A 25,397-nucleotide genomic window follows, 5' to 3' on the forward strand; every position below is an offset into this window, starting at 1 on the left:
ACCCTGGGCATCAGCGGCCCCTGGGACATTGTGATGTGATCACATCACAGCGGGGAAGCGGGAACAGCAAGCATTTTGCAGGGATGGGCATTTGATTATGGCGGGTTTGCCCCCAAGAATCCAGTCCGGCTCCAGAAGCCACAGCAGCTGCTGCTCTAGGGACTGGGCCTCGCCCTCGGCCTCCACCAGCGAGGCTGCCTCGGGCCTCTCACGGCAGACGTCCCTTTGTCTTCTGCCTCCAGCCGTAGGTTTCCATCAAACAAGTCACTTCAAGGACTTAAAGTTACTTCAGGCTTTAAGCACCCCTTCCTCCCCACAGCCCCCTCTTAGGCCTCTGGCGAGGACCCATTGGGGTGGGGTCCAGTCTGGATACCACTCTGGCCCCGGCACCAGCCCCCTTTGCTGCCAAATCATAATTCGCCCAAGGCCAGAGCTTCGGGGAGAAGGGCTGGAGGGGGATAAATGCACAGAAGCACCCAAACCCTAGGGGCTGTGGTCTGGGGGGCCTCCTGCCACCCTGAGGGGCAGCACCCTGCTGGAACATGGACGGGTTGCATTTTCAGGCCCCCGGGGACGACGGACTGGGTTAAAGCAGGGAAAGCGGCGCCAAGAGAGTGTGGGTGATTCCCAGCCTCGGGCTGCACCCCTTCCTGGTTAAGCGATTCTGTTTCAGAATCTCGACTCCCACCCTCCCCTCCGAGTCTAGCAACAGTCTAGGCTCACCTCCCATTTGTGTCAGGGAGCCGTCCCCTGTTTGGATAATATGTCACTCTCATCTTCGCTCGTCGCCTGGTGACTGAGTCACATCTCTATCGAGACCAGCCGAGAGGAGGGAGGAGGAACGAGGGTGGGCGGGCCCCCGAGAACACTGCGCTGAGTCAGGGTGCAGGCTGTGTCAGCCAAAAGCAGAGCCCGGTGGGCGGGATCTGAGCCAACGTGAAGAAGGCCAAGTGCGGCCCCGACAGCCTCCAGGTCCCACCTTCACCGCAGGAACCAGCAAATCCGTGTTGCAGCCCGTGTTCTGCGGCACCTAGCTGTGTATGCGTGGTCTGAGCTCCATGGCGCTTGAGGCATTCTGGGGGAAACACAGGAAGCAGCTACATACAAGTGCAGTGCTAGTTTATCTACATAACAGGATGTCTCAGAAGCCTTAACCTGCTAACTTGTTCTAGAACTCTCCAAGAGGGAGGCAGAGTGGGCAACGTTTCCCAAATCTATTATCCCTTCACTTTCCCTCCCCTTCAAAACAGGATCCCTTCACCCTCCAACTCCAGATGTAGGATTTGATCCAGTCAAGTACGGAAGTAGGTTCATCAGCCCCTGAGAGCCAACTGTTACATACTTAGGAATTCTGAGAGCTGGTCAACAGTTGGTAGGTTGAAATTAGCCACGGTGGGAGTTTTGACAACACAGAAATTGGCAAACTCTCCGATCAAGTGTCCCCCTCCTTCCCCCGTGAAGTCACTCTAGCAGCAAAACAGTGGTCTTAACCCAACGTACAGAGTCCCGGACTTGGAGGGGGCGTCAAGGGGGGGTCTGAAGATTCCTCACGTCTCACTCCCTCCTCCGTAGCATCCTTGGACCGGTTGATTTTTGTGGAGTCTTTTGAGGCCTCAGCAACTTCCCTCTGGCTCAGACCAGAAGCAGGTGCATCACAGAGCCCACTCCACCCAGCTCTCCCAGTGGGAGCAGTTTGAACCATCCCCCTCCTCTCTGCCCTCATAGGAGGAAACCCACCCCACCCAGTTTATAAAGTATCCCCAGACGGTGAAATCATTAAGAAAGGAAAAGGATATCCCTGGAACCTGGCAAATAGAGAACCAGATACACATCCAGCCTAGAGATGCAGATTCTGCTTGCCAGCAGCTCGGAGCCTCGGGTGGGCAACACACAGTGACTCCAGCAAATGAGGAAAACACTTAAGACACAAGAGACTGCTGAAAATGGAGCCGGTGAGATGAGATGCCTCTCCAGTCACCTGGCAGCCTGCATCAGTCAAGTACCATCTTGAAGAGAACCCGGAAGTCTGGTTATGTTCACAGAAAACCAGGTTGCCCCAGAAGTTCCGGTGGAGGTTGACAGAAGGACCACACCTACCTGTCATTTGAGGGAGTGGGGAGCCATTCTCTTCCTTGAAACCTGGGGGGGATTACAAGCCTCATGGAATGGAACTGTATGCGTGAGTGGACAGTGAGCCGTGATTCTCGCATCTACTGAAAACTTGCCAAAGGCTTTTGATAACTTGTGGCAAAAATTATATTTGATTTTCTTTCTGGAGAAAATAAGATGCAGTTTACTTCGTTGGATAGAGACCATTCAAAAATACATCAAGCTGCCTTTTAAAAGAAATTTCTTATTTCATCCTAAAAAACAATGGTGGATGGGAAGTATTTTTCAGGATGAAAGCTGGTGGGGTAAGTTGTCTACCACCAGTCCTTGGAGGAAGGACCTCGAGACGTGGGGGAGGAAGGTCAGTGGCCCAAGATCAGTGACCACGTGTTTATCTGAGGACTTGAGTCTCCAGACCCCAAATCCAGATCGTTTCCCTTCCACAAAGCCCTGGGTAGGGACATGCCGGCTCCTAGGTGTTAAAGTAATGACTGAGGGAACTCTTCTCTTCAAAAGACTCTGAAATGCCAACTGCGGGTTTCTCCAGAACAACGTGGATTTAATGAAGTGCAAAATGTAGGCTTTTTGCATTCCAATCAAGTTTCACCAGGAATTTAAACCACATCTCAGTAAAAGCCATTCTGTTTTATTGATGCAGGAATTAGTGTAATCACTGAAATACATTCGGAGGATGCAAGCCTTCATGGGAAAAGAGGACGTGGGCATTAATCTGTTCAAATTGCTAACATTTAAACTCGAAGTGCAAAGTTAAATGACTTGATGCCTATGGGTTGCGTAGTAAAGGTGATGTTGATACAGAAAACAGTACAGAGAAATTACCATTTTCTTGTAAAAATTAAACATACCTTGTTAAAGCAAAGAAAATACCCTGAATCCTGCTCTCCAGGCCCCGTTTTTTGTTGTTGTTGTTGTTGTTTTTTGGTTTTTTTTTTTTTTGCTGGTAGCAGGTGGAACCCCCCAACAGGTGTTTAACTGTGGGGACCAGTTATCCTGAACCATCAATTACCTGGTCACTGCTCAAAGACACTTTTCCTTCTGAAACCCAATTATTGTCGCCCTCAGGAGCAGGGCAGCAGAGGAAAGGAAATTCAATTTTCCACTCACAAGAATTCTTAACAGAAAGAGGTTTGTGGGAAGTGGGCTGAAACATTTGGCTAAAATTGGAACTCTGGCTAACGTTGAGGGCTGGATTCACTGGTCCTTCCTCTGCTGGGAAAATCCACAAGGTGGCGTGGTTTGAGCAAAACCTACCCCCAGTCTTGCGCCAGAAAATGTACAGGGAAACCTGCCCTTCAGTCAGGGAGGGACCTGTTACTCTGAAAGAGCTTCCCCTGTCCTTCCCCTAGAGCGTACCAAGCCCTTGGAAAATTTGCGTCTCACAAGTCTAATATCCGAGAGAGGCTGTCTCAGATCTCAGCTCTCTTAGAAAACTAAGAAACCACTCTCTCTCCTCTTCCGTCCCCTCCTCATCTCTCCTCAAGGCTGGAAAGTCAGATCTGTTGTGTGGGCTCTCCAGGTTGGGTGACCACCGTGCATGGACAGGGAGAAGGAAGGACTGGAGAGGCTGTCCCCCTTCTGAGCTGGACAGTGCTTGTCACCCATTCTGTGTCCGGCATGGTGCCTTCAGCAGACAGGACTCAACCCTCTGGACCTCTATTGCCTCACCTGTAATTTGGGTCCACACTTCCTGGTGGCTGTGGTGCCCCGCCCAGTACTTGGCACATAGTAGATGTTCATTCAGTAAAGGCTGGCTTTCGTGTCCCACGTTTTTCAAGATGCCTTTGCTAATTATTAGTCTGACCACTGCCAACCTCTGTCTCTGACATGCTAGAATGTTCTTAGTCTCTCATCCACCATGTAGAAGGCAAGTGCACATGGATAAGGGACAGTGTGCAATCCTGTGTCACCAAGCAGGCTCCTAGCTTCCAGATGGGTCTACCCATCTGTGTCTCAGATTGCATCCGAATTTCTCACAGTTTCCAGGACAATGTTGAGCTTATAAAAATAGTGGCTGTTATAGCTACAAATTGTTACCTTCCTCGACCCAGACACTGTCATAATTGCCACCATTTGTTCCAGGTATGCTATATACCAGGTGATCTATTTCTTTTCCACAGTAACCCCACAAAGGAGGTCTTATTATTCTCGTTTTATAATTGAGGAAACTGACATTCAGAGACAGAAGTGCCCTGAGCAAATGCACACAGATGGGAGATGGGAAAGCCAGGTTCCAGCCAGGTCTGCCCACCACCAAAGCCCATCACCTTGTCACAGTCCACACTGCCCAGTGGGCATTACATCATTTCATTCTTCCATCAGCCCAGCAGGGGAGAATTTCACCCCATTTAGCAAATGAATGACCTATGACTTGAGGTCCCCGGGCTGGTGGGCAGTCGAGCAGGGATGCCCCAGGTCTGGCTGAGGCTAAGCCCACACTGGAGTCATCGGGAGCAGTGGGGGATTCTCACTCCAGAAGCAAACCACCAAGTCCAAGGCCTCTGAAGGAGGGAAAAGCCTGAGGCAGCCACCTCCTCAGAGAACAGGGGAGGTGGGAGACCTCACACTGGATTCCACGTTCTCAGAGCTCACGCTGGCTCTGCTTCCTGGCAAGTCAGTTGGCTTCCTTGGGCCTCACTTTCTTTGTGTGTAATAAAAAGGAGAAGAATGAAATAAATGATGCTTACAGTTCCAGGACTGCTGGCTAGGCAGGCAAAGCACAGACTGGACCTCAGCCCTCTTGCTTCCCTCCTAGTGCAGTGCACAACCTACACAACTGTATGCTGCGATCCTGAGAGGTTCATAATGGTTCTAACTATCCAGGGTCCTGCTTCTTGAAATCCCATGAGAAGAGAAATCAGGGTATTGAATGTCATTCTCCTTCGTCCTTTCCTACTCTACTCTAGGCATTGAAATTCCACAATTTACAAAGTCATATTCATGTACTGAGCAGCCAACGTTAGTCCTCTGACCTTGCAGTAGGTACTAGACACTCTAAATATGGGTTCACATTGTAGAGCACCCCCAGCTAAGATTGTAAAAGGAACTTTTGACTTTTAGTCACTGTCATATGGTCCCAGTGGAACGACAGAGCCGTACTGCTACACACACGTGCGATTTCAAACTTGCCAGTCTGTCCGGATTTCAGATTATAGTAGTCCCCACGGTCACAACAGCTCAAGGTCAGGACAAATAAAAACCACTCACCTTCCCATGACACATCAGGCATCAGTGACAAGCATCACCACCAGCCCCCAGGGAGGGAAAATCTTCAGATAAGAACTTACTCAGAAAGACAGGCATCAGGGCAAGGGGCCGAAAGCTAACTATTGACTTTGAACTTCAAGCACCGCCTGAAACTACAGGTCTGAGTTGGCTCTCAAACGTGTACCAGTCGTAAATGGGAGCGTAAATTGAACAATTCTGGGATGAGTGTAGCAGGAAAGCCCCACCCTGTCCTCAGTCTGGAGCACCACTGCCTGAAATTCATTATCCCTGTTTGTAAACCTTTTCCTGAAGTAAGACAAGAATTCATTTTAGAAGGTAATCATCTCCTTTCATTTGGAAAATAGATATGCTTTTCTTTTTGCTAACACAATTTACTTTTCTACTGTGGTAAAATGTCTACAATATAAATTTTACCATATCAACCATTGTATATAGTCTACAGTTCTGTGGCATTAAGGACATTCGTACTGCTGGGCAACCATCACCATCATCCATCCACAGAACACATCATCTTCCCAAATGGAAACTCTGTGCCTTCTAACTCTCACTCCCCATCCCCTCCTCCCCCAGCCCCTGGTCACCACCATTCTACTTTCTGTGTCTATGGATCTGACTCCTCTAGGGACCTTGTATAAGTGGACTCATACAATATTTGCCCTTTTGTGACTATTTGACTTAGCACAATGTCCTCTAGATTCATCCATGTTGTAGCCTGTGTCCAAATTCCCTTCCTTTTCAAGGCTGAATATTACTCCATTGTATGTATAGACCACATTCTGCTTATCCATTCATCTGTTGATGAACACTTCAGCTGCTTCCACCTTTTGGCTATGGTAAATACTGCTGCTGTGAACAGGAGTGTGCAAATGTCTGATTACAGGTGCTTTTCTTGCCCAGTAAGGATGGGGAAGGCTTTGGCTGACCTGTGATTATGCAGAGCCCCTTTGAAGCTCCGCCATGACACAAAGCCCAAGAGAGATGCTGCCCACATTCCCTTCCCACCTCCCTTCCTCTCCACATCACACCGACCTCTCAGGGGGAAGCTGCATCCTTTTTTCCGTACATGTCCACCCCTCCACCTTTGCTCTTGATGGCACTTTGGATTGACTTCCATTCCACAGACACCACCTTCCCCACTCCCCTCTTCTTTCTAGGGTCAACCTCTCCCCTCTGGCTTCATCTGAGCATGTAAATGTGCTCAAAATTCCCCCGGCTCAAGGTCCTCCACTGTTCTGGAGGTCAGAGTCTGAAATTAAGGTGTCAGCAGGGCCGCGCTCGCTCTGAAATCTCTAGGGTAGAATCCCGCCTTGGCTGTCACCTTCCAGCCTTCCCAGCTGCTCCTTGCCTGTGGCCGCATCACTCCCATCCCCGCCTCTGTCATCACAGCACCTTCTCTGCGTCTCTGTATGTCCTTTCCTGTCTCTTGGGAGAATGCTCTAATTGGATTTGAGGCGCACCCTAATCCGGTATGATCTCATCTTGATCCATATTTTACTTACATCAGCAAGTCTCTACTTTCAAATAAAGTCACATGCTGAGGTTCGGGTGGACATGAATTTGGTGGGGACACCATTCAACTCACTGCACTGGTGAATCCGTCGCCAAACCCAGTGGGCGTGGTTCAGTAGCTGTACACCGCATTTGTTCTGGTTATTTAAAACAGAAATAGCTTTATGTGTCCTACTGATTTTTAGATGATAGAAATATTAAGGGAAAGTTTAGATAGAAAAAAATGAAAGAAAGCAAAAACATCCACAAACTTGCAACTCAGAGGCTGATCTACATGAAGGTTTTGGATGACATTCTTCTACACACACATATAACTGCCAGAAGGCAGTGAGTGCAGGGTAGACTGTACACTTTATTCTGCTTTTCCACTTAACGCCGTGGCATAGACAACCTGCCCGGTTGATAAACACATACCCTGTCATCCAATAAATAGGTGCTGGGGCATGCTGCATGCCAGGTACTTTTTCCAGGGCCTGAGATCCAACAGCCAATAAAACACACATAGATCTCTGCCCTAGGGGAACTTCATTTCTGATGAGGCAACAGACAAAAAAATGAATGTAATAAGTAACTTCTTTCATGCTGGAAGGTGAAAAGTGCTGGATAAGAAGCAAACAGTAGCACAAGGAAGAGAGATGTGAGTACCGGGCAGCAGTGAGTGCGACTAGAAGTTCATCCAATCGCAAAATACTGGGAAATCATTTTTAATGACCGTGTAGTACTCCGTTGATTATATCTGCCACAGTATGTTTAACCAGTGCTCTGTGGATATTTGAGTTGTTTCTAATTTTTTGTTATTATAAAAGAGGCTGCAATGTGCCTGGACTACAATAGATGGACACTTGTAAAATTTTCTTGGGATAAATGTCTTAACCCAGAATTGCTCATACAAGGCATCTAATCATTTCTAAATTGTGAGACCTCCTGTCCCTCTGTCCTCCAGAAAGACTTTGCCAGTTCTCACATCTGGTAATACACTGCAAGTTCACAAGTCCACTGCCCCTCCCAGGACGTATACTCCACATAATGTATTTGTGATTTATTTTTAATGTCACCAACTTTAGAGGATAAACAATGTTATTTTGCACTGCTTTTACTTTGCCATGGTTGAACAGTCCTTCCATATGCTTTTTAGCTCTGTGTATTTCTTCTCTTATAAACTCCTTATTCATTTCTTTGATCATTTTTTTCCATGGGGGTATTTATTGCTTTTGAAAATTGGGAACATATATGTTATGCGTTGCAAATACTTTTCATGGTTTGTCTTATTACTTTTTTTTAACAGACATTTATAATTTTTATGTTGGCAAAAATAACAGTGTTCTAAAACAGTTTCTGGATTCCAATCATGGTTAGAAAGGCTTTCTCAACTCTGAGAATGATAAAAATACTCACATCTTCTACTCCTTCTATAGTTTTTTTTTTTTTCTGCATTTAAATCCTTAATCTATTTGGAATTTATTCTGATCTGTGGAGTAAAGAAGGGACTCATCATTTTTCTTTCGAGTGAACAGCCAGCTGTCCCCACAGCATGTGCCAAATGCCCTCTTTGTCTGTCCCCCAAGATGCCAGTCCCACCTGCCCCTTGGCTTCCTGCCTGACCCTCCCCCTTCTTTTCACATCTTTCATCCTTTCCTCAGCACCCACTCTGGGTTCTGTACTTCCGACTTCATATTGTAATTGTTTCCAGAACCTGTCTTTCTATTCACTCCACAGTCTCCTGGGGAAGCCTGCATCCCTGCCCATAGTGACACTTCCACTCGTCTGTACTGACAACCTCCAAATCTAGAGCTCAGTCCAGGTCACTGATAAGTTTCAACACCACGCCCCTGACTTCCCACAGGAGAGCGCTCACCTGGGTGTCCACAGACACTTTAAACTGAAACAACCCAAACCACATCTGCTTCTGCCTCCTGGTCTCAACCACCCTGCCATCCCCCATTCACCTGGCCACTCCTTCCCACAGCCACTAATCTCCAAATTATGTCAGCTTTACTCCTTATTCAGCCCCACGTCCACTGCCACCCCTTCACCCTCATGGCTGCTCCCTTAATCCAGCACCCCACCATTTCTCCTTCTTACTAGCATCCTCCTAACCTGGACTTCAGCAAACTATAGCCCAGTGAGTCAAATCCAGCCTACAGCCTCCTTCTGGGCTGCCCATGACCCAAAGAATAATTTTACATTTTTAAAGCATTGTTAAAAGTTAAAAAAAAAAAAAAGAGTATGCAACAGAGACCTATGTTGCCTGCAAAGTCTGAAATACTCATTATTGGCTCTTTGCTGAAGAAGCGTGTAGACCCTTACCTCTAACCCACACGCCTTTTAGTGGTCTTAGACACCCAGGCACTCTGTATGCCCATTGCTCTTCCCCCTAAAATCACCCCATGGGCTTTACTTAACGATTTTCTTAGATTCAGGTGAAGCAACTGTCTCGGTTTCTACGTTGCCAGGTATATGGGATGGGACACCTTCAGATCAAGTCCTTGACGATTATTTAGCTCCTGGGCGCTAAATTCCATAAGTCACATGCCAGAAGGGTCTCAACGTTTTATTTGAAAATATCTCTTTTTTCCCCTTTCTGATGATAGAAGTCATATAAAGTCATTCTAGAAAATTTGGGGAAATCAGAATGTTTAAAAGGAGTATTAAAATCGCCCACAGCCCCCCTCTGAGAAGTTTCCTATTAACATTTTTTTTAACATTTTTTATTGATTTATAATCATTTTACAATGTTGTGTCAAATTCCAGTGTTCAGCACAATTTTTCAGTTATTCATGGACATATACACACTCATTGTCACATTTTTTTTCTCTGTGAGTTATCATAACATTTTGTGTATATTTCCCTGTGCTATACAGTGTAGTCTATTCTACAATTTTGAAATTCCAGTCTATCCCTTCCCACCCTCCAACCCCCTGGTAACCACAAGTCTGTATTCTCTGTCTGTGAGTCTATTTCTGTCCTTTATTTACGCTTTGTTTTTGTTTGTTTGTTTTTGTTTTTGTTTTTTAGATTCCACATATGAGCGATCTCATATGGTATTTTTCTTTCTCTTTCTGGCTTACTTCACTTAGAATGACATTCTCCAGGAGCATCCATGTTGCTGCAAATGGCATTATGTTGTCGGTTTTTATGGCTGAGTAGTATTCCATTGTATAAATATACCAAATCTTCTTCATCCAGTCACCTGTTGATGGACATTTAGGCTGTTTCCATGTTTTGGCTATTGTAAATAGTGCTGCTATGAACATTGGGGTGCAGGTGTCATCCTGAAGTAGATTTCCTTCTGGATACAAGCCCAGGAGTGGGATTCCTGGGTCATATGGTAAGTCTATTCCTAGTCTTTTGAGGAATCTCCACACTGTTTTCCACAGTGGCTGCACCAAACTGCATTCCCACCAGCAGTGTAGGAGGGTTCCCCTTTCTCCACAGCCTCTCCAGCATTTGTCATTTGTGGATTATTGAATGACGGCCATTCTGACTGGTGTGAGGTGATACCTCATTGTAGTTTTGATTTGCATTTCTCTGATAATTAGTGATATTGAGCATTTTTTCATGTGCTTTTTGATCATTTGTATGTCTTCCTTGGAGAATTGCTTGTTTAGGTCTTCTGCACATTTTTGGATTGGGTTGTTTATTTTTTTCTTATTGAGTCATATGAGCTGCTTATATATTCTGGAGATCAAGCCTTTGTCGGTTTCACTTGCAAAAATTTTCTCCCATTCCGTAGGTTTTCTTCTTGTTTTATTTCTGGTTTCCTTTGCTGTGCAGGAGCTTGTAAGTTTCATTAGGTTCCATTTGTTTATTCTTGCTTTTATTTCTTCTAGGAGAAAAATTTTTAAATGTATGTCAGATAATGTTTTGCCTATGTTTTCCTCTAGGAGGTTTATTGTATCTTGTCTTATGTTTAAGTCTTTAATCCATTTTGAGTTGATTTTTGTATATGGTGTAAGGGAGTGTTCTAGCTTCATTGTTTTACATGCTGCTGTCCAGTTTTCCCAACACCATTTGCTGAAGAGACTGTCTTTATTCCAATGTATATTCTTGCCTCCTTTGTCAAAGATGAGTTGACCAAAAGTTTGTGGGTTCATTTCTGGGCTCTCTATTCTGTTCCATTGGTCTATATGTCTGTTTTGGTACCAATACCATGCTGTCTTGATGACTGTAGCTCTATAGTATTGTCTGAAGTCTGGGAGAGTTATTCCTCCAGCCTCTTTCTTTCTCTTCAGTAATGCTTTGGCAATTCTAGGTCTTTGATGGTTCCATATGAATTTTATTATGATTTTTTCTAGTTCTGTGAAATATGTCCTGGGTAATTGGATAGGGATTGCATTAAATCTGTAGAGTGCCTTGGGCAGTGTGACCATTTTAACAATATTGATTCTTCCAATACAAGAGCATGGAATATCTTTCCATTTTTTAAAGTCTTCTTTAATTTCCTTCATCAGTGGTTTATAGTTTTCTGTGTATAATTCTTTCACCTCCTTGGTTAGATTTATTCCCAGATATTTTATTACTTTGGGTGCTATTTTAAAGGGGATTGTTTCTTTACTTTCTTCTTCTGTTGATTTATCGTTAGTGTAAAGAAATGCAACTGATTTTTGAATGTTAATTTTGTAACCTGCTACCTTGCTGAATTCTTCAATCAGCTCTAGTAGCTTTTGTGTGGACCTTTTAGGGTTTTCTATATATAGTAACATGTCATCAGCATATAATGACACTTTTACCTCTTCTTTTCCAATTTGGATCCCTTTTATTTCTTTCTCTTGCCTGACTGCTGTGGCTAGGACTTCCAGGACTATGTTGAATAGGAGTGGTGATAGTGGGCATCCTTGTCTTGTCCCAGATTTTAGTGGGAAGCTTTTGAGTTTTTCACCGTTGAGTACTATGCTGGCTGTAGGTTTGTCATATATAGCTTTTATTATGTTGAGATAAGTTCCCTCTATACCCACTTTGGCGAGAGTTTTTATCATAAATGGGTGTTGAATTTTATCAAATGCTTTTTCTGCATCGATGGAGATGATCATGTGGTTTTTGTCCTTTCTCTTGTTGATGTGATGTATTACATTGATTGATTTGCGTATGTTGAACCAGCCTTGTGTCCCTGGGATGAACCCCACTTGGTCATGATGTATAATCTTTTTTATGTGTTGTTGGATTCTATTTGCTAAAATTTTGGTGAGGATTTTGGCGTCTATGTTCATCAGTGATATTGGCCTATAATTCTCTTTTTTTGTAGTGTCTTTGCCTGGTTTTGGTATCAGGGTGATGGTGGCTTCATAGAATGAGTTTGGGAGTATTCCCTCCTTTTCAATAGTCTGGAAGAGTTTGAGAAGGACTGGTATGAGTTCTTCTTTGTATGTTTGGTAGAATTCCCCGGTGAAGCCGTCCGGTCCTGGACTTTTATTTGTAGGGAGGTTTTTAATTACTATTTCTATTTCCTTTCTAGTGATCAGATTGTTCAAGTGTTCAGATTCTTCTTGATTCAGTTTTGGTGGACAGTATGTTTCCAGAAACTTGTCAATCTCCGCTAGGTTATCCAGTTTGGTTCCATATAGTTTTTCATAATATTCTCGTATGATATTCTGCATTTCTATTTTGTTTGTTGTAATTTCTCCATTTTCCTTTCTTATTTTGCTAATTTGTGCTCTCTCTTTTTTCTTCTTTGTGAGTTTGGGCAGAGGTTTGTCGATTTTATTTACTTTTTCAAAAAACCAGCTTTTGGTTTGGTTGATTTTTTCTGTGGTCTTGTTAATCTCTATTGTATTTAATTCCTCTCTGATCTTTATTATTTCCTTCCTTCTGCTGCTTTTTGGGGCTTTTTGTTCTTCTTTTTCTAATTCATTCAGGTGGTGGGTTAAATTGTTTATTTGAGATTGTTCTTCTTTTTTGAGGAAGGCCTGTATCGCTATAAACTTCCCTCTTAGCACTGCCTTTGCTGTGTCCCATAGGTTTTGAGTGGTTGTGCTTTCATTATCATTTGTCTCAAGGTAGTTTTTAATTTCAGCTTTGATTTCCTCATTGATCCATTGTTTTTTCAATAACATATTGTTTAATCTCCATGCTTTCCTTTTTTTCTCCTTTGTTTCTCTGTTGTTGATTTCCAGTTTCATGGCATTGTGGTCAGTAAAGATGCTTGAGATAATTTCTATCTTCTTAAAATTGTTGAGGTTTCTTTTGTGCCCAAGTACATGATCGATCCTGGAAAATGTTCCATGTGCACTTGAAAAGAATGTATATCCTATTTTTGGGGGGTGTAATGCTCTGAAAATATCCACCAAATCTAGTTTTTCTATTGTAGTGTTTAATTTCTCTGTTGCCTTGTTTATTTTCTGTCTGGAAGATCTGTCTAGTGATGTTAATGCAGTGTTAAAATCTCCAACTATGATTGTATTCCCATCAATATCCCCCTTTATCTCTGTTAGTAATTCTTGTATGTACTTAGGTGCTCCTATATTGGGTGCATATATATTAACGAGTGTAATATCCTCATCTTGTATCACTCCTTTAATCATTATAAAATGTCCTTCTTTATCTTTCTTTATGGCCTTTGTTTTAAAGTCTATTTTGTCTGAAATCAGTACTGCAACACCTGCTTTTTTGGCTTTTCCATTTGCGTGGAATATCCTTTTCCATCCTTTCACTCTCAATCTATATGTGTCCTTCTCCCTAAAGTGGGTCTCTTGTATGCAGCATATTGAAGGTTCTTGCTTTATTATCCAGTCTGCCACTCTGTGTCTTTTGACTGGAGCATTTAGTCCATTAACATTTACAGTAATTAATGATAGATGTGTATTTATTGCCATTTTGAACTTATCTTTGCAGTTGAATTGGTATATCCTCTTTGTTCCTTTCTTCTTCCTTTTGTGGTTTGGTAATTTTCCTTTGTATTATCATGGATTTTATCTAATTTTTGTGACTCCTTTGTAAATTTTTGGCTTGTGGTTACCCTTTTTTGTAAATCTATCAACCCATTACTATAACTGTTTTTATTAAACTGATAGTAACATGATCTCAAACACATCCTACTGTTAAAAAAATTTAAAAAAGAAAGAAAAAAATATTCTATATTTCCCTGCCTCCCTCTCCCACTCTCAGTGATTTGTATGTCTTCTTTTATAATTTCATGTTTACTTTATTTGTAATTCATGAGTTATCACCTTTCCAGTTGTGTGTTTCTCATTTCTGTAGCATCCTGCTGCTTTTCTATTTAGAATAGCCCTTTCAATATTTCTTTTAGCATGGGTTTAGTGTTGCTAAACTCCTGCAGCTTTTTTTTCTTTTTTTGTCTGTGAAACTCTTTATTTCTCCTTCTATCCTCAAGGATAGCCTTGCTGGATAAAGGATCCTAGGCTGCATCTTTTTTTCATTCAGGGCTTTGAATATATCTTGCCACTCCCTTCTGGCCTGTAGTGTTTGTGTAGAGAAATCAGCTGAGAGCCTTATGGGGGTTCCCTTGTAACTTACTCTTTGCTTTTCTCTTGCTGCCTTTAGAATCATTTCTTTATCCTTGACTCTGGCCATCTTGATTATGATATGTCTTGGTGTGGGTCTATTTGGGTTCTTCCTGTTTGGGACCCTCTGAGCTTCCTGTACTTGGATATCTGATTCCTTCTTTAAGTTTGGGAAGTTTTCAGTCATGATTTCTTCAAAAACCTTTTCAATCCCCTTTGATCTTTCTTCTCCTTCTGGGACCCCTATTATGCGAAGATTGGGACAGCTTTATATTATCCCATAGGCCCCTTATGCTATTTTCATTATTTTTTATTTGCTTCTCTTGTAGTTCTTCTGAATGGGTGCTTTCTATTGCCCTGTCTTCTAGATCACTAATTCGTTCCTCTGCATTATCTAGTCGGCTTTGCACAGCTATTAGATCATTCCTCATCTCTGTCAATGAGTTTACCCATTCTACTTGGCTCTTCTTTATAGCTTCAATTTCATTTTTGACATATTTTATATCTCTAAACACTATCTCTTTTAATTCCTTCAGCAATTCGATCACTCCTTTTTTGAAATCTTGATCTAGTAGGCTATCGATGTCTATTTCGTTGATCTTTCTTTCAGGGGATTTCTCTTGTATTTTTAATTGGGAAAGGTTTTTCTGCTTCTTCATCTTGCTCATACCTCTTTGGCACTGTGGTTTATGGAGTATCAGTTGTTTATTTTGGTCCTTAAGGATTTTATCTATCTGATGCCTATTTAGGAATAGAACTTAGGAAAAAAAAAAATAAGAGAGACAGAAAGAATTTTAAAAGAAGGGAGAAAGAGGGTTTGAAAACAGTGTATAATGAATAATATAAGAGTGAGTTGAAGCAGAGTATTAATCGGGTTGAGACGTCCTTTTAAAACCTTTACAAAAAAAGGGGGGGGAGATGAATAGATAAAAACAGATTTAAAAAAGGGGGGGGGTTGCGGGGTTTGTCGGTGTTCTCCTGGAGTCTGTGTGCTTTTAATGTGAAGTCTTTCTGTCTTCCTCCTGTTTTGGAAGCTCAGCTTGCTCTTTTCAGAGGCCCTCCATTGGCGCCCTCTTCTGTGCTGCTCCCAGCACCTGTCGGCAAGCAGATCGCGCCTCCTCCTAACTCTGGGTCAGGTGTAGCTCTCCTCTGCTGTGGGCGGGCGGGTCGCTGCCCCTCCGGATGCCGCAGTCAGATGTTGCAGACTGGCCAGGTAGGAGGGCGGGTCGTGCCCCCTCCCAGCACCTCGGTCAGGGGCTGTGTTCCTGCCCGAAAGGCGGGGGGTGCCGCTCTCCCTCTACCTGCGCGCCGCCGGTAGTTCCGCACTCTGTGTGGCTGCGCGCTCCGCCCTGGTCGGCGCTCTGCAGGTGGGCTCGGGGAAGACCGAGGGACAGCCCTGTCCCTGCTCCGAGCCAAAACCCAGCTCCTTGTTTGTCTTTGTGGAGCAAGTTCTCTGAGGGACCAGGATGGAAGGATCCTGTCTGCCCCGGGCTGCAGGCCAGTCTCAGTCTGGCCTTTGAGGCTGCTAAGCCCTTCGGTGCGGATGCAGGTTTCGCCCCCGCCCCCGCCTGGGTGCTCAGCGCGGAGGATATGGCGGCTGTGCCTGAGCCCTGCCTCTCTTTCCCCCGAAAACTTTCCGCGGGTTTTCAGAGACGGGGGTGTGCACCCTTCCCCCGAGAGCACATCAACCTTGCTGTTTTATGGAGGGCCCAGGTTGTTCTGCCTTGTGCACCCACAGCCACGGCGCGCAGCCCCTTGCGTTCCCCCAGGGCTGCCTCCGTGCAGCCACTTCCATCCTCCGCCCGCTTGTGCAGCCTGGCCCTGCCCGTGGCTGCCGGCCCGCGTCTCAGGCTGGGTGTCGGGGGGACGCTCTGTGCCCGTTTAACTTAGTTCTGTTAGTCAAGGGCTGCTCTGTACAGATCCGAGCCTCGGGGGATCCCCCTCCGTCCCGCTGGCCTCCCAGTTGGAGAGGGGAGACCCAGCGAGCGAGCGCCAGTCCTCCTTTGCCTCTCCCTCCCGGCGGGGACCCGTCCCGCGCTGCTTTGCCTTTTGTTCTTTCTTTTTTCCTTTTCTCCTACCAGATTTTTGGCGTCTTTATCTTTTGAAGAGGGCGATGTTCTGTCGGAGTTCCGCAGGTGCTCTGGTTGGCTGAGTGGGTCTGTAGATGTGGGTCTTGGTGTAGATGTGGGTCTTGGTGTATTTGTGGGAGAGGGGGACCTGCGAGCATCCTTCTACTCTGCCATCTTCTCCCGGAAACCCCTATTAACATTTCTGTGTGTTTCCTTCCACTTTTTGATTCTGAACGTGAGCTTGAGATCCATCCTGTTTTTCTGTTGGGTTTTCCCCAAAAATACTAAAAATTCCGGACATGCTCTTCCCCCACCCCCAGAATTCGCATATAATCTGAAATGTAGAATGTCCCATCAGCGGAACATCCATGCCAGCCTGGGTCACCACGGCAGCCTTTCCTCCACGAACGGTGCCCAAGAAATTCTACGGGCTGCTGGGATCAGGTCCTTCCAGCTTGTAGCTCAGTCACGCGTTCTTTCTTTCAGGTGAATGTTTCAGCACCAGGCTATTTTGCACCTTAGCTAGTTTTATGTAAGTTGATCGTCTTCCTGAAAGAGAGAGAGAGAGAAAGAACAAAAGGCGGGGGGTGGAGGGACTGGATTTTTCCTGCAGACCCACATTTACTCTAAACCAAAATACAGGAAAATAACTCAAGTCAAGTAAATCATCAAGCTCCCTGGTGCCGCTCGTCCCGTCCTTTTGCATGCTGTACAGCACTTCACAGTTAGCAGCTATTCCCTCCACATTATCTCTGGTCAAGCCACGTGCACGAGGCTGAAGGACCAGGGCGCGGGTTCTGACTTGGAGTCCGAAGTGCATGCGCATGGCTGGGGGCCCAGGGCGAGCTCTGGACAGGTGCTGGGGGCCCTAGGTGGGGGAGAAGGGGTTTGCGTCCTGGGCCGTGCAGGAACGCGGGGAGGAACGCCTGCTTTCCCCACTGCAGCTGCCTCTGGCCCCGCTGAGCAGCTCCAGTGCTCTGGCAAATGCAGTTCACATCACCCCCTCAAATTCACACCTGGGATTCCAAGAAAGAAAGAAATGTTAAGAGCTCTCATTAACACCCCTTCTGTAGCTCCCTGCGAGCCTTTGCTTTCGTGCCCATGGGTGCTGAGGCAGCTCTCAGCTCAGGCCTGGAATGGCCCTCTCTGGTCCAGGGCTCCCTGCGCGCTCTGGACAAGGCCTGGAGGCTGGGCCCCCACCCTTCCGCCCACTCCACGCCACCCTCCTCCTCGCTGGCTTCGCCTCTCCTGCCCCTTGCAACTCCTACCTCAGTTCCGCCTGCTCTCCAGGGCCTCTCTCATTTCCATGGATTCGGGGTTTCTCAGCTCTGTGCCAGTTCCCCACCAGCCGCTACAGAGTGAAAGGTCCACTTTGCGCCAAACCGGCACCCACTGCGCCACTTGAAGGGGCGCCCCTGAGGCCACCTTTCCCCCACACTCTCCCCCACACTCTCCCCCACACTCTCAGGGAGATTTGGCTCTGTTTGCTTTCATTTCTGTTTGTTTTTTAAAAAGGCACTGAAGTAGCATATGCCTTGACTTTTTTTCCCCCAACACAAAACACAGGCATTTGATTAACGACATGCTAGTTCATTATAGACACTGTTAAAAAACCAAATTCAAGGGAGTACATTTGAAGATCAAACTGGCTTTATTCAACGATTCATGAATCAAGCAGCTTCCCATCTAGCAAGCAGACAGGAGAGGAGCTGTACAAAATGGAAGGATTTTAAAGGCCTAAAGCGGATGGGACAGAAGTCATAGCCAAGAAAGGACTGTTCAGGCTGGATCAGCAAGACAGGGGTCTCTGGGGTAGATTACCTCACCAGTGGCCAGGAAATTCCAGACTGACTGGTTCAAGGTCACATTCCTGGGAGAGACTGAAAGTGTAATTAGAATAAGTACTCAGTCTGGGTTGGCAAACAGAGAGCTTAGCACAAGGGACTCCATCTTGGGACCCTTACTTCTTTTTAACACCAAACCCAAACACCCCATCTTTACTTTCTTCCTTTCTGCTTGCTCTTTCCCACACTAGCCCCCTGAGAATGCTTCTGTCTGCTCACCTGTGTGGGTATGACTCCCCGTAAAATGAGAGATAAGGCTCGATTTGATAATAGACACAAAATACATAACTGCTCAAACATGATTTTTTTTTTTCTTGTTTCTAGTTGGATGGCAGCTCTCTGCCACCAGCTTGGGGCCCAGGCCCCTCCATCTCGTGACTCCATCATCCCCTGTAGTAGGAGCAAGTCATGGGAGGAGGCATATCCAACACTGAAGGCCTCAGCTCAGAAGGGCACACGCTCTCCAGATGGGCCAGAACTTGGCTCGTGGCTGCCCCTCAATGCAAAGGATGCTGGGAAGTGTGGCCCAGTCCTGAGCTAGGAAAATAGAAAAAAACACCTTTGGAGGATGAACTGGCAGGCTCCCAGGACTGCCCAGAGCACTTATCTCTCTCCACTCGCTCATTAATCGTTCAAACACCCCATCTTGCAGGGGGGTGCTAGCGGTGAGCATAAACATCACCCATGACCTCCATCCAGATCCCCCACACTCCCCTCATCCTATCCTAACCTCAGCTGCCTCCTTTGACTCCTGTCCTGGTATCTATTCCAAGAAAAAGAAAAAAAGAAAGAAACACACACACACACACACACACACACACACACTCAGGGCTACTGAGGGTAGTCTAAAAGTTAAAGCTGTCACACCAAACATCAGGCTCTCAGACCAGATGCTGCCTCTTCTTTGTGCTGAAATATAAAAACAAGTCTGTGGGACTGGTGATTAACGAAACTATCCAACCAAGAGCAGGGTTAATCCATAAATTAAGTTGGTATCACTCAAGCCCCGTCCCCAGCTGTCTTCTTATTCAGGTAAATGTTTTCTCAACAGACTGTTTCTCCTTTAACCAAGGCGGGGAAATGCACAGCTAAGTCCGAGGACACAGGATGAAAGCCTGGGGGAAGAAACTGCCTGTACAACTTTTAGAAAGCTTCAAAATTATTGACTGAGGAATTTCATATAGTGTTTTATAGGTGTTTCAGAACAGTATCTGTTCCAAATGTCCCTTTGCACTCAGATTCTGGGAGAGTTTTCTTAATGCTTTGCATTAATCATAAAAGCCATCAGAAAGAAAATAACCATAAGTCAAAAACGCAAATGTTAAATGATGAGGCAGAAACCAAATCAAATGTGTAAACACATAGAAAGAGAAAGAACATTTCCCCCACACTTTTTTTTAACCTTGGCATTGAATCAACCATTAGGGTCTAATGCGTGCATACCTACCAATAAAAACCATGATTTTTTAACTCTGAAATTTAACTGACAACTTAAAGAGCTCACTCAGAATACTTACCCCTAAGTATACGGACAGAAGCGAAGGAAGCATTTATTACAAAGGAATGTTTATTACATGCCTGTTCCAGGCAGGTACACATCATGTGTGTGGTTTTGTTTAACTTTATAAAACCCTGTGAATTGGCTATCATGATTACCATTTTGTAAATGTGGAAACTGAAGATCTATGAATTCATATAGTGTATTAGTCTACTCAGCCTGCCATAACAGTGTCGACTGAAAAAAATGCACACCCTAAAATATGAGAATTGTGTTTTATTCGGCGGATTTTCTGAAGATTTCAAACCCAGGAGACAGCCTCTCAGATAGGTCTAGAGGGACTGCTTGAAGAGGTAAGGGAGGAGCTAGAATATATAGGCTTCTTTGCAACAAAGACCAGGTAGTCAGAACATCAAAAGATTACTGTTAATTAAAGAAAACCAGACATCTCAAGTTAAGAAATTTAGCCCTTTTATGTGTCTGGGAAGATGCAAGACTCCAGGCACATTGAAATCATTCCTTTGCTATACACCTTAGCTGTCTAGGGCCAGTGTCCCCTTCCTTCTCATCCCGAGTCCCCTCTGGAAGCACCACTGGGGGCGGCTGCAGAGGCCGAGGGCTTCGCGCCGGGCAGTGCATCTTTATCCATCCTGAGTTCCCTCAGGGCTCACAGTCTGGCCGTGCTGTCTTGATGGCTGCAACACCCTTTGTTTACTGACGTGTTAGGCAATATTTTCCACTCACAGCAGAATACCAGACACCGGGGGACTTAAACAACAGTGCTTTATTTTCTCACGGTTCTGGGGGCTGCAAGTTTAAGATCAAGGTGCCGGCAGGGCTGGTTTCTGGTGACCTCTGGAAGGTCTGGAAGACCTCTCTCCCTGCCTTTCCTCTGCGTGCTCACCCCCTGCTGTCCCTTCCTCTTCTTATAAGAACACCAGCCCTGTTGAATTAAGGCTCCACCCTTATGACCTCACTTCACCTTAATTTCGTCCTTCAAGTCTCCATTTCCAAAAATGTCACATAGTGGGGTTAAGACTTCAACATATGGATTTGGGGGGATACAGTTCAGTCCATAACAGGCAGCCTGTCCGAGAGCCCACAATGGCTAAGTGGCAGAACCAAAACTGTCTGAATCTAAACATTTCTTTATCCAGAGTGCGCTGCCTTTCCCATGCCACAGCATCTCAGATAGAACAGGGAGACATCCCGCTGTAAGGACTGGTTCTGAGGACTTGCTGGCAGGGAGACAGCTTCACAGCAGTAAGCTCTGTCCTGGTGGGAAGGGCAGTGAAGTCCTTACACAAGCTAGAGCTCAGAGCACAGAGGTCCAAGGCAGCCTGCCCAGGTGATGCAAAAAAAAAAAAAAAAAAAAGCTTCATCTACTCTGTTAATAGGTACACAAATGGTATTTGTTTTCCTACCATGTCATACACAGTGGGGATTCCATGATCCCCCAAAAGCCAGCATTTCATTCCGCTTTTCTTTTCTTTTCTCCAAACCACCAGCTAACGTCCTGGAGGGCGACTCCATGGACCAGGATGTTGAGAGCCCTGTGACCATTCACCAGCCAAAGTTGCCTAAGCAGGCCAGGGATGACCTGCCAAGACACATCAGCCGGGACCGGACCAAAAGGAAAATCCAGAGGTACGTGCGGAAAGATGGGAAGTGCAACGTCCACCACGGCAACGTGAGGGAGACCTACCGCTACCTGACCGACATCTTCACCACCTTAGTAGACCTCAAGTGGAGGTTCAACCTGTTGATTTTCGTCATGGTTTACACGGTGACATGGCTCTTTTTTGGGATGATCTGGTGGCTAATTGCGTACATCCGAGGAGATATGGACCACATAGAGGACCCTTCATGGACTCCCTGCGTCACCAACCTCAACGGGTTCGTCTCTGCTTTTTTATTCTCCATAGAGACAGAAACCACCATCGGCTATGGCTACCGGGTCATCACGGACAAGTGCCCGGAGGGAATTATTCTCCTCTTAATCCAGTCTGTGTTGGGGTCCATTGTCAATGCATTCATGGTGGGATGCATGTTTGTAAAAATATCGCAACCCAAGAAGAGGGCAGAGACCCTGGTTTTTTCCACCCATGCAGTGATCTCCATGCGGGATGGGAAACTATGCCTGATGTTCCGAGTTGGGGATCTGAGGAATTCCCACATCGTGGAGGCTTCCATCAGAGCCAAGTTGATCAAATCCAAACAGACCTCCGAGGGGGAGTTCATACCCTTGAATCAGACAGATATCAACGTAGGGTATTACACTGGGGATGACCGTCTGTTTCTGGTGTCACCACTCATCATCAGCCATGAAATTAACCAACAGAGTCCTTTCTGGGAGATCTCCAAAGCCCAGCTGCCCAAAGAGGAACTGGAAATTGTGGTCATCCTAGAAGGAATGGTGGAAGCTACAGGTAAGGCGTGTTCCGTGCTGGGCTATCTGTGGGATCCATGCTTATTTTAAACTGGACCTCACATTCTTGTTTACAACAAAATACGGAAAACTGAACATCACTCACTACTGACACTGCCTCCTTAGTCATGAACTAGGATGCCACTGGTCCTGTAGCCTTAAGTATATCCACCAAGAAGTCTAACCATTTAGAAGAAGAAGTCTAACCATTTTCAAAGTCCTTTGGAAAATAAATTGATAAACTTTTTTTAAAAAAACACCTCTTAATATAGTTTAAATTTTGAAGTATTTACTTAAATTAAAATTTGACCTGTCTCTAAAGCACTTTTTAGGCAGTTTTTAAAACATTGTTTAATTTAAATACTTGAGGTTATTTATTGCCAAGCCAGGGGGAAGAAGTTAAGCCTTTCAGAGGAAGCCTGACAAATTGTTTTAATAAAAATGCAATTTCTCCCCTTTTTTGGAAGCTATTTGCAAGAAAAACCCATAGCATTGGTTTTCCTTTTATATCAAGTGAGCGTGTGGTGTCTTACCATAATCTACCCACTAAACCCCCAGTAGACAAGATAACACAGACCCAGCATATAACTCAAGCAAGAAAGGAAAAAAAATGAGATCCCCTTCTCATAACGCTATCGATGCTTCTGCTATGGAGAGCTAACCATTGGAGTGTTTTAACAAAGATGGTCTGTTCTCCAAAATAGAGAAATGATCTGTTTTTAATGACATCTTCACTCATGTCTTAACTTCACACGTGTTACGCATCCCAACAGCAAAGCAGGTTCTGCCCATATTTATCTGCAACTTTCCACAAAATAGAGCCATAAACTCTGACTGAAGCTAACGATAGTGCCCCACAGGGAAAGAATGAGCTAGAACACCAGTCCACGCACTGCTTTACTGTTCTTCTGAGTTACCAATATTGGCCTCAGAATCCTCTTTAGTTATATGACCTGCCTTCTGTGCTCTGAGGTCTTCAACTGGAGGCTCAGGGTTGGTTTACATAATCTGAAAATGCACGGCCACCAGCTGGACCCCACGTTCTTCATCCACTCATCACCTGGATCTCAGTCATCCATCAAAGGAAAGTCATTGTTTCCATGTCTCTGCCCCCCTGGACCCAACTGGCAAGGTCATTACCCCTAACAAATTTCTCTCATGGTGGTAAAAACCTTTGCAATAAGTTTTTTTAAATGCAACAAACAATGAAAATGTGAGTAGAAAGCTTTGCATGGAGCTCAGTGATATGAGTGTGCTCCTTTGCCTAAAACCAAAAGAACATGGAAAATAAAATAATTACTGTGAAGTTCTAAAATAGTGCTGCATACGTGAACGGAGCTATATGCACCCTGAACCTGACTGTGGGGTGCACTTGTGATGCGATAAGTGTGTGGGAGGAGGAAGGAGAGGAGAGGAGGCCCAGCGGGGGTAAAAAAATGAATCACACAGGGAGCTCTGTCATTTTCCCACTGACCAGAAATTTCTCCCGCCTCGGCTGAGCACAGGGACTCTGGATCCCCCTAGTGGTGGCCACTGAGGTACAGCCTCTGGCAGCATAAACTGACCACTGGTGACGCGGTTTTATTATTCAATTCCTCACTACAAACTCTCCCGATAGGACAGGAAGGAGGGCAGTGGACAAGCCTTGTTATCTCCCATCTCTGAGCACAAGAAGCAAAAGCCACTGGAGATGTGCCCTCTGGTTACTGGTGCTAATCTGAGCTTCAAACTGCAAAGCTGTCCCAGTCTTGAAAAAATAGACAAATCCAAAATCAGCGAATTTTCTTTGCGATGTCCCTAAGTCGGAATCCTCCCTAGGAGAGACCCTGTCTCTCTGATGACAGCTTGTAATGAGTGAGGCTTTCCGATGAGAGGAGCATCATTTTGTTGGTAATTAACAGTGATACTTGCCTCTGAGCATTCAGTGGCCTTTCTACTGCTTTCTTAGAGAAAACTGGGAATTTGCCAGCAAAGAGAATCAAAACACCCCTATTCCTGGGAAAAGGCAACCACTGTTAACTTTCTTAAAATAATAATTTTCTGCAAAGTGGAGAGAGGAGGGCTCTAGAAAGTTCTGTGTTCGTCTAGAAGCTGGACACGTCTTGATACTTTCCTGAAAGGATTCATACAGTTCAGTCTTTCTAGCACGTTTGGTCTCTTGAACTTCAGGGGGAGGATTTTTCCTTTGTGAATAAAAAGCATAGTTGGGATTTACAGGAATTAAGCAGACCCTTGGAGGGGGAAATGCTTCAGTGAATTAAAGTCACAGGAAAAAAAATAAATGTGGACCAAATGCACACTGAGAAAAGCAAATTTACCAGGACCTAATTATTCATCACAGGGCTAGATGGGAAATCAGAAGCCATGAAAACAGCAAGCCGACCCAAAACGACTTGTTTTACTCATCACTTCTTTCAAAAATGTCGTGGTTGACCTTAAATAACTCTCACTGATCTCAATTAGGGGACCTCTTTCAAGGATGAGCCCCTCACCGCCACCCCTGCAATGCCATCTTCCTGACACACACATCGTGAGCACACGATGACTCTGACATGTTTTCTGGAGACCCGAGATCTCGTGCGGCAGGCTGACCGTGCGGGTCCTGCAGCCTGCTGGGCTCTCAGGCCCCGCACTGGCCAGCAGGGCGACACATCATATTCCAGCCCCAGCTGTGCCTAGCCATGTTACTCAGGGTCAGGTGCATCTTTAGAAAAATGCATGTAAGCTCCTTGAAGGCCAGATGTGAGTCTTGCCCACCTTTGATGTCCTGAGGCTCCTGGTCCCAGTCCTTCACTCCATAGGTTCTCTGGCCTCATAAAAGAGAGACCCACACCCACAAAAGACAGCTGTCTTGATGGACAGCTTCACTCTGGTCCTGCCCAGAGTCAGGGAATGTGTGACCTCTCAAGAACCTTCCAGTCATGTGATTCTATTTTTGAAAGTGAATCAAACCCTGGAAAATTCTGACACCAGCCACCCAGACATCTGGGGACTGGCTGTGTCTCATCCCACAAATATATTTTTAAAGGGGGCCCTTTATGTTCCTGACACATGGGCAATTTTGAGATAGTGATGTTTACAGCAGGGTTCACAGCTACATAAACAAACATGCAGAGCAGCTGTGGCAAGTATGCATTAAAATAGTAAAGCATTCATATAGGCTGTTATTTATAGAGGGCAAATTGGCCTGGAGGCTAGATGACAGCTACACAGAGCTGGGCCCGTTGCCAGCCAGCT

At 45.3% G+C, this 25,397-nt stretch overlaps 1 protein-coding gene across 2 annotated transcripts in view; it reads left to right on the plus strand.

Annotated features, from left to right (window-relative positions):
- The window catches only part of KCNJ6 (potassium inwardly rectifying channel subfamily J member 6), a 256,311-nt gene that overhangs the window by 155,809 nt on the left and 75,105 nt on the right, over nt 1-25,397 (plus strand). For both annotated transcript variants that reach the window (XM_032466615.1, XM_032466659.1), the window contains exon 3: nt 21,241-22,161. In XM_032466615.1, coding sequence (XP_032322506.1) covers nt 21,241-22,161 — 921 coding nt within the window. The remainder of the gene's footprint in view (nt 1-21,240; nt 22,162-25,397) is intronic.

This window comes from Camelus ferus, chromosome 1, assembly GCF_009834535.1.
Source record: "Camelus ferus isolate YT-003-E chromosome 1, BCGSAC_Cfer_1.0, whole genome shotgun sequence".
In the NCBI taxonomy this organism is placed as follows: Eukaryota; Metazoa; Chordata; class Mammalia; order Artiodactyla; family Camelidae; genus Camelus; species Camelus ferus.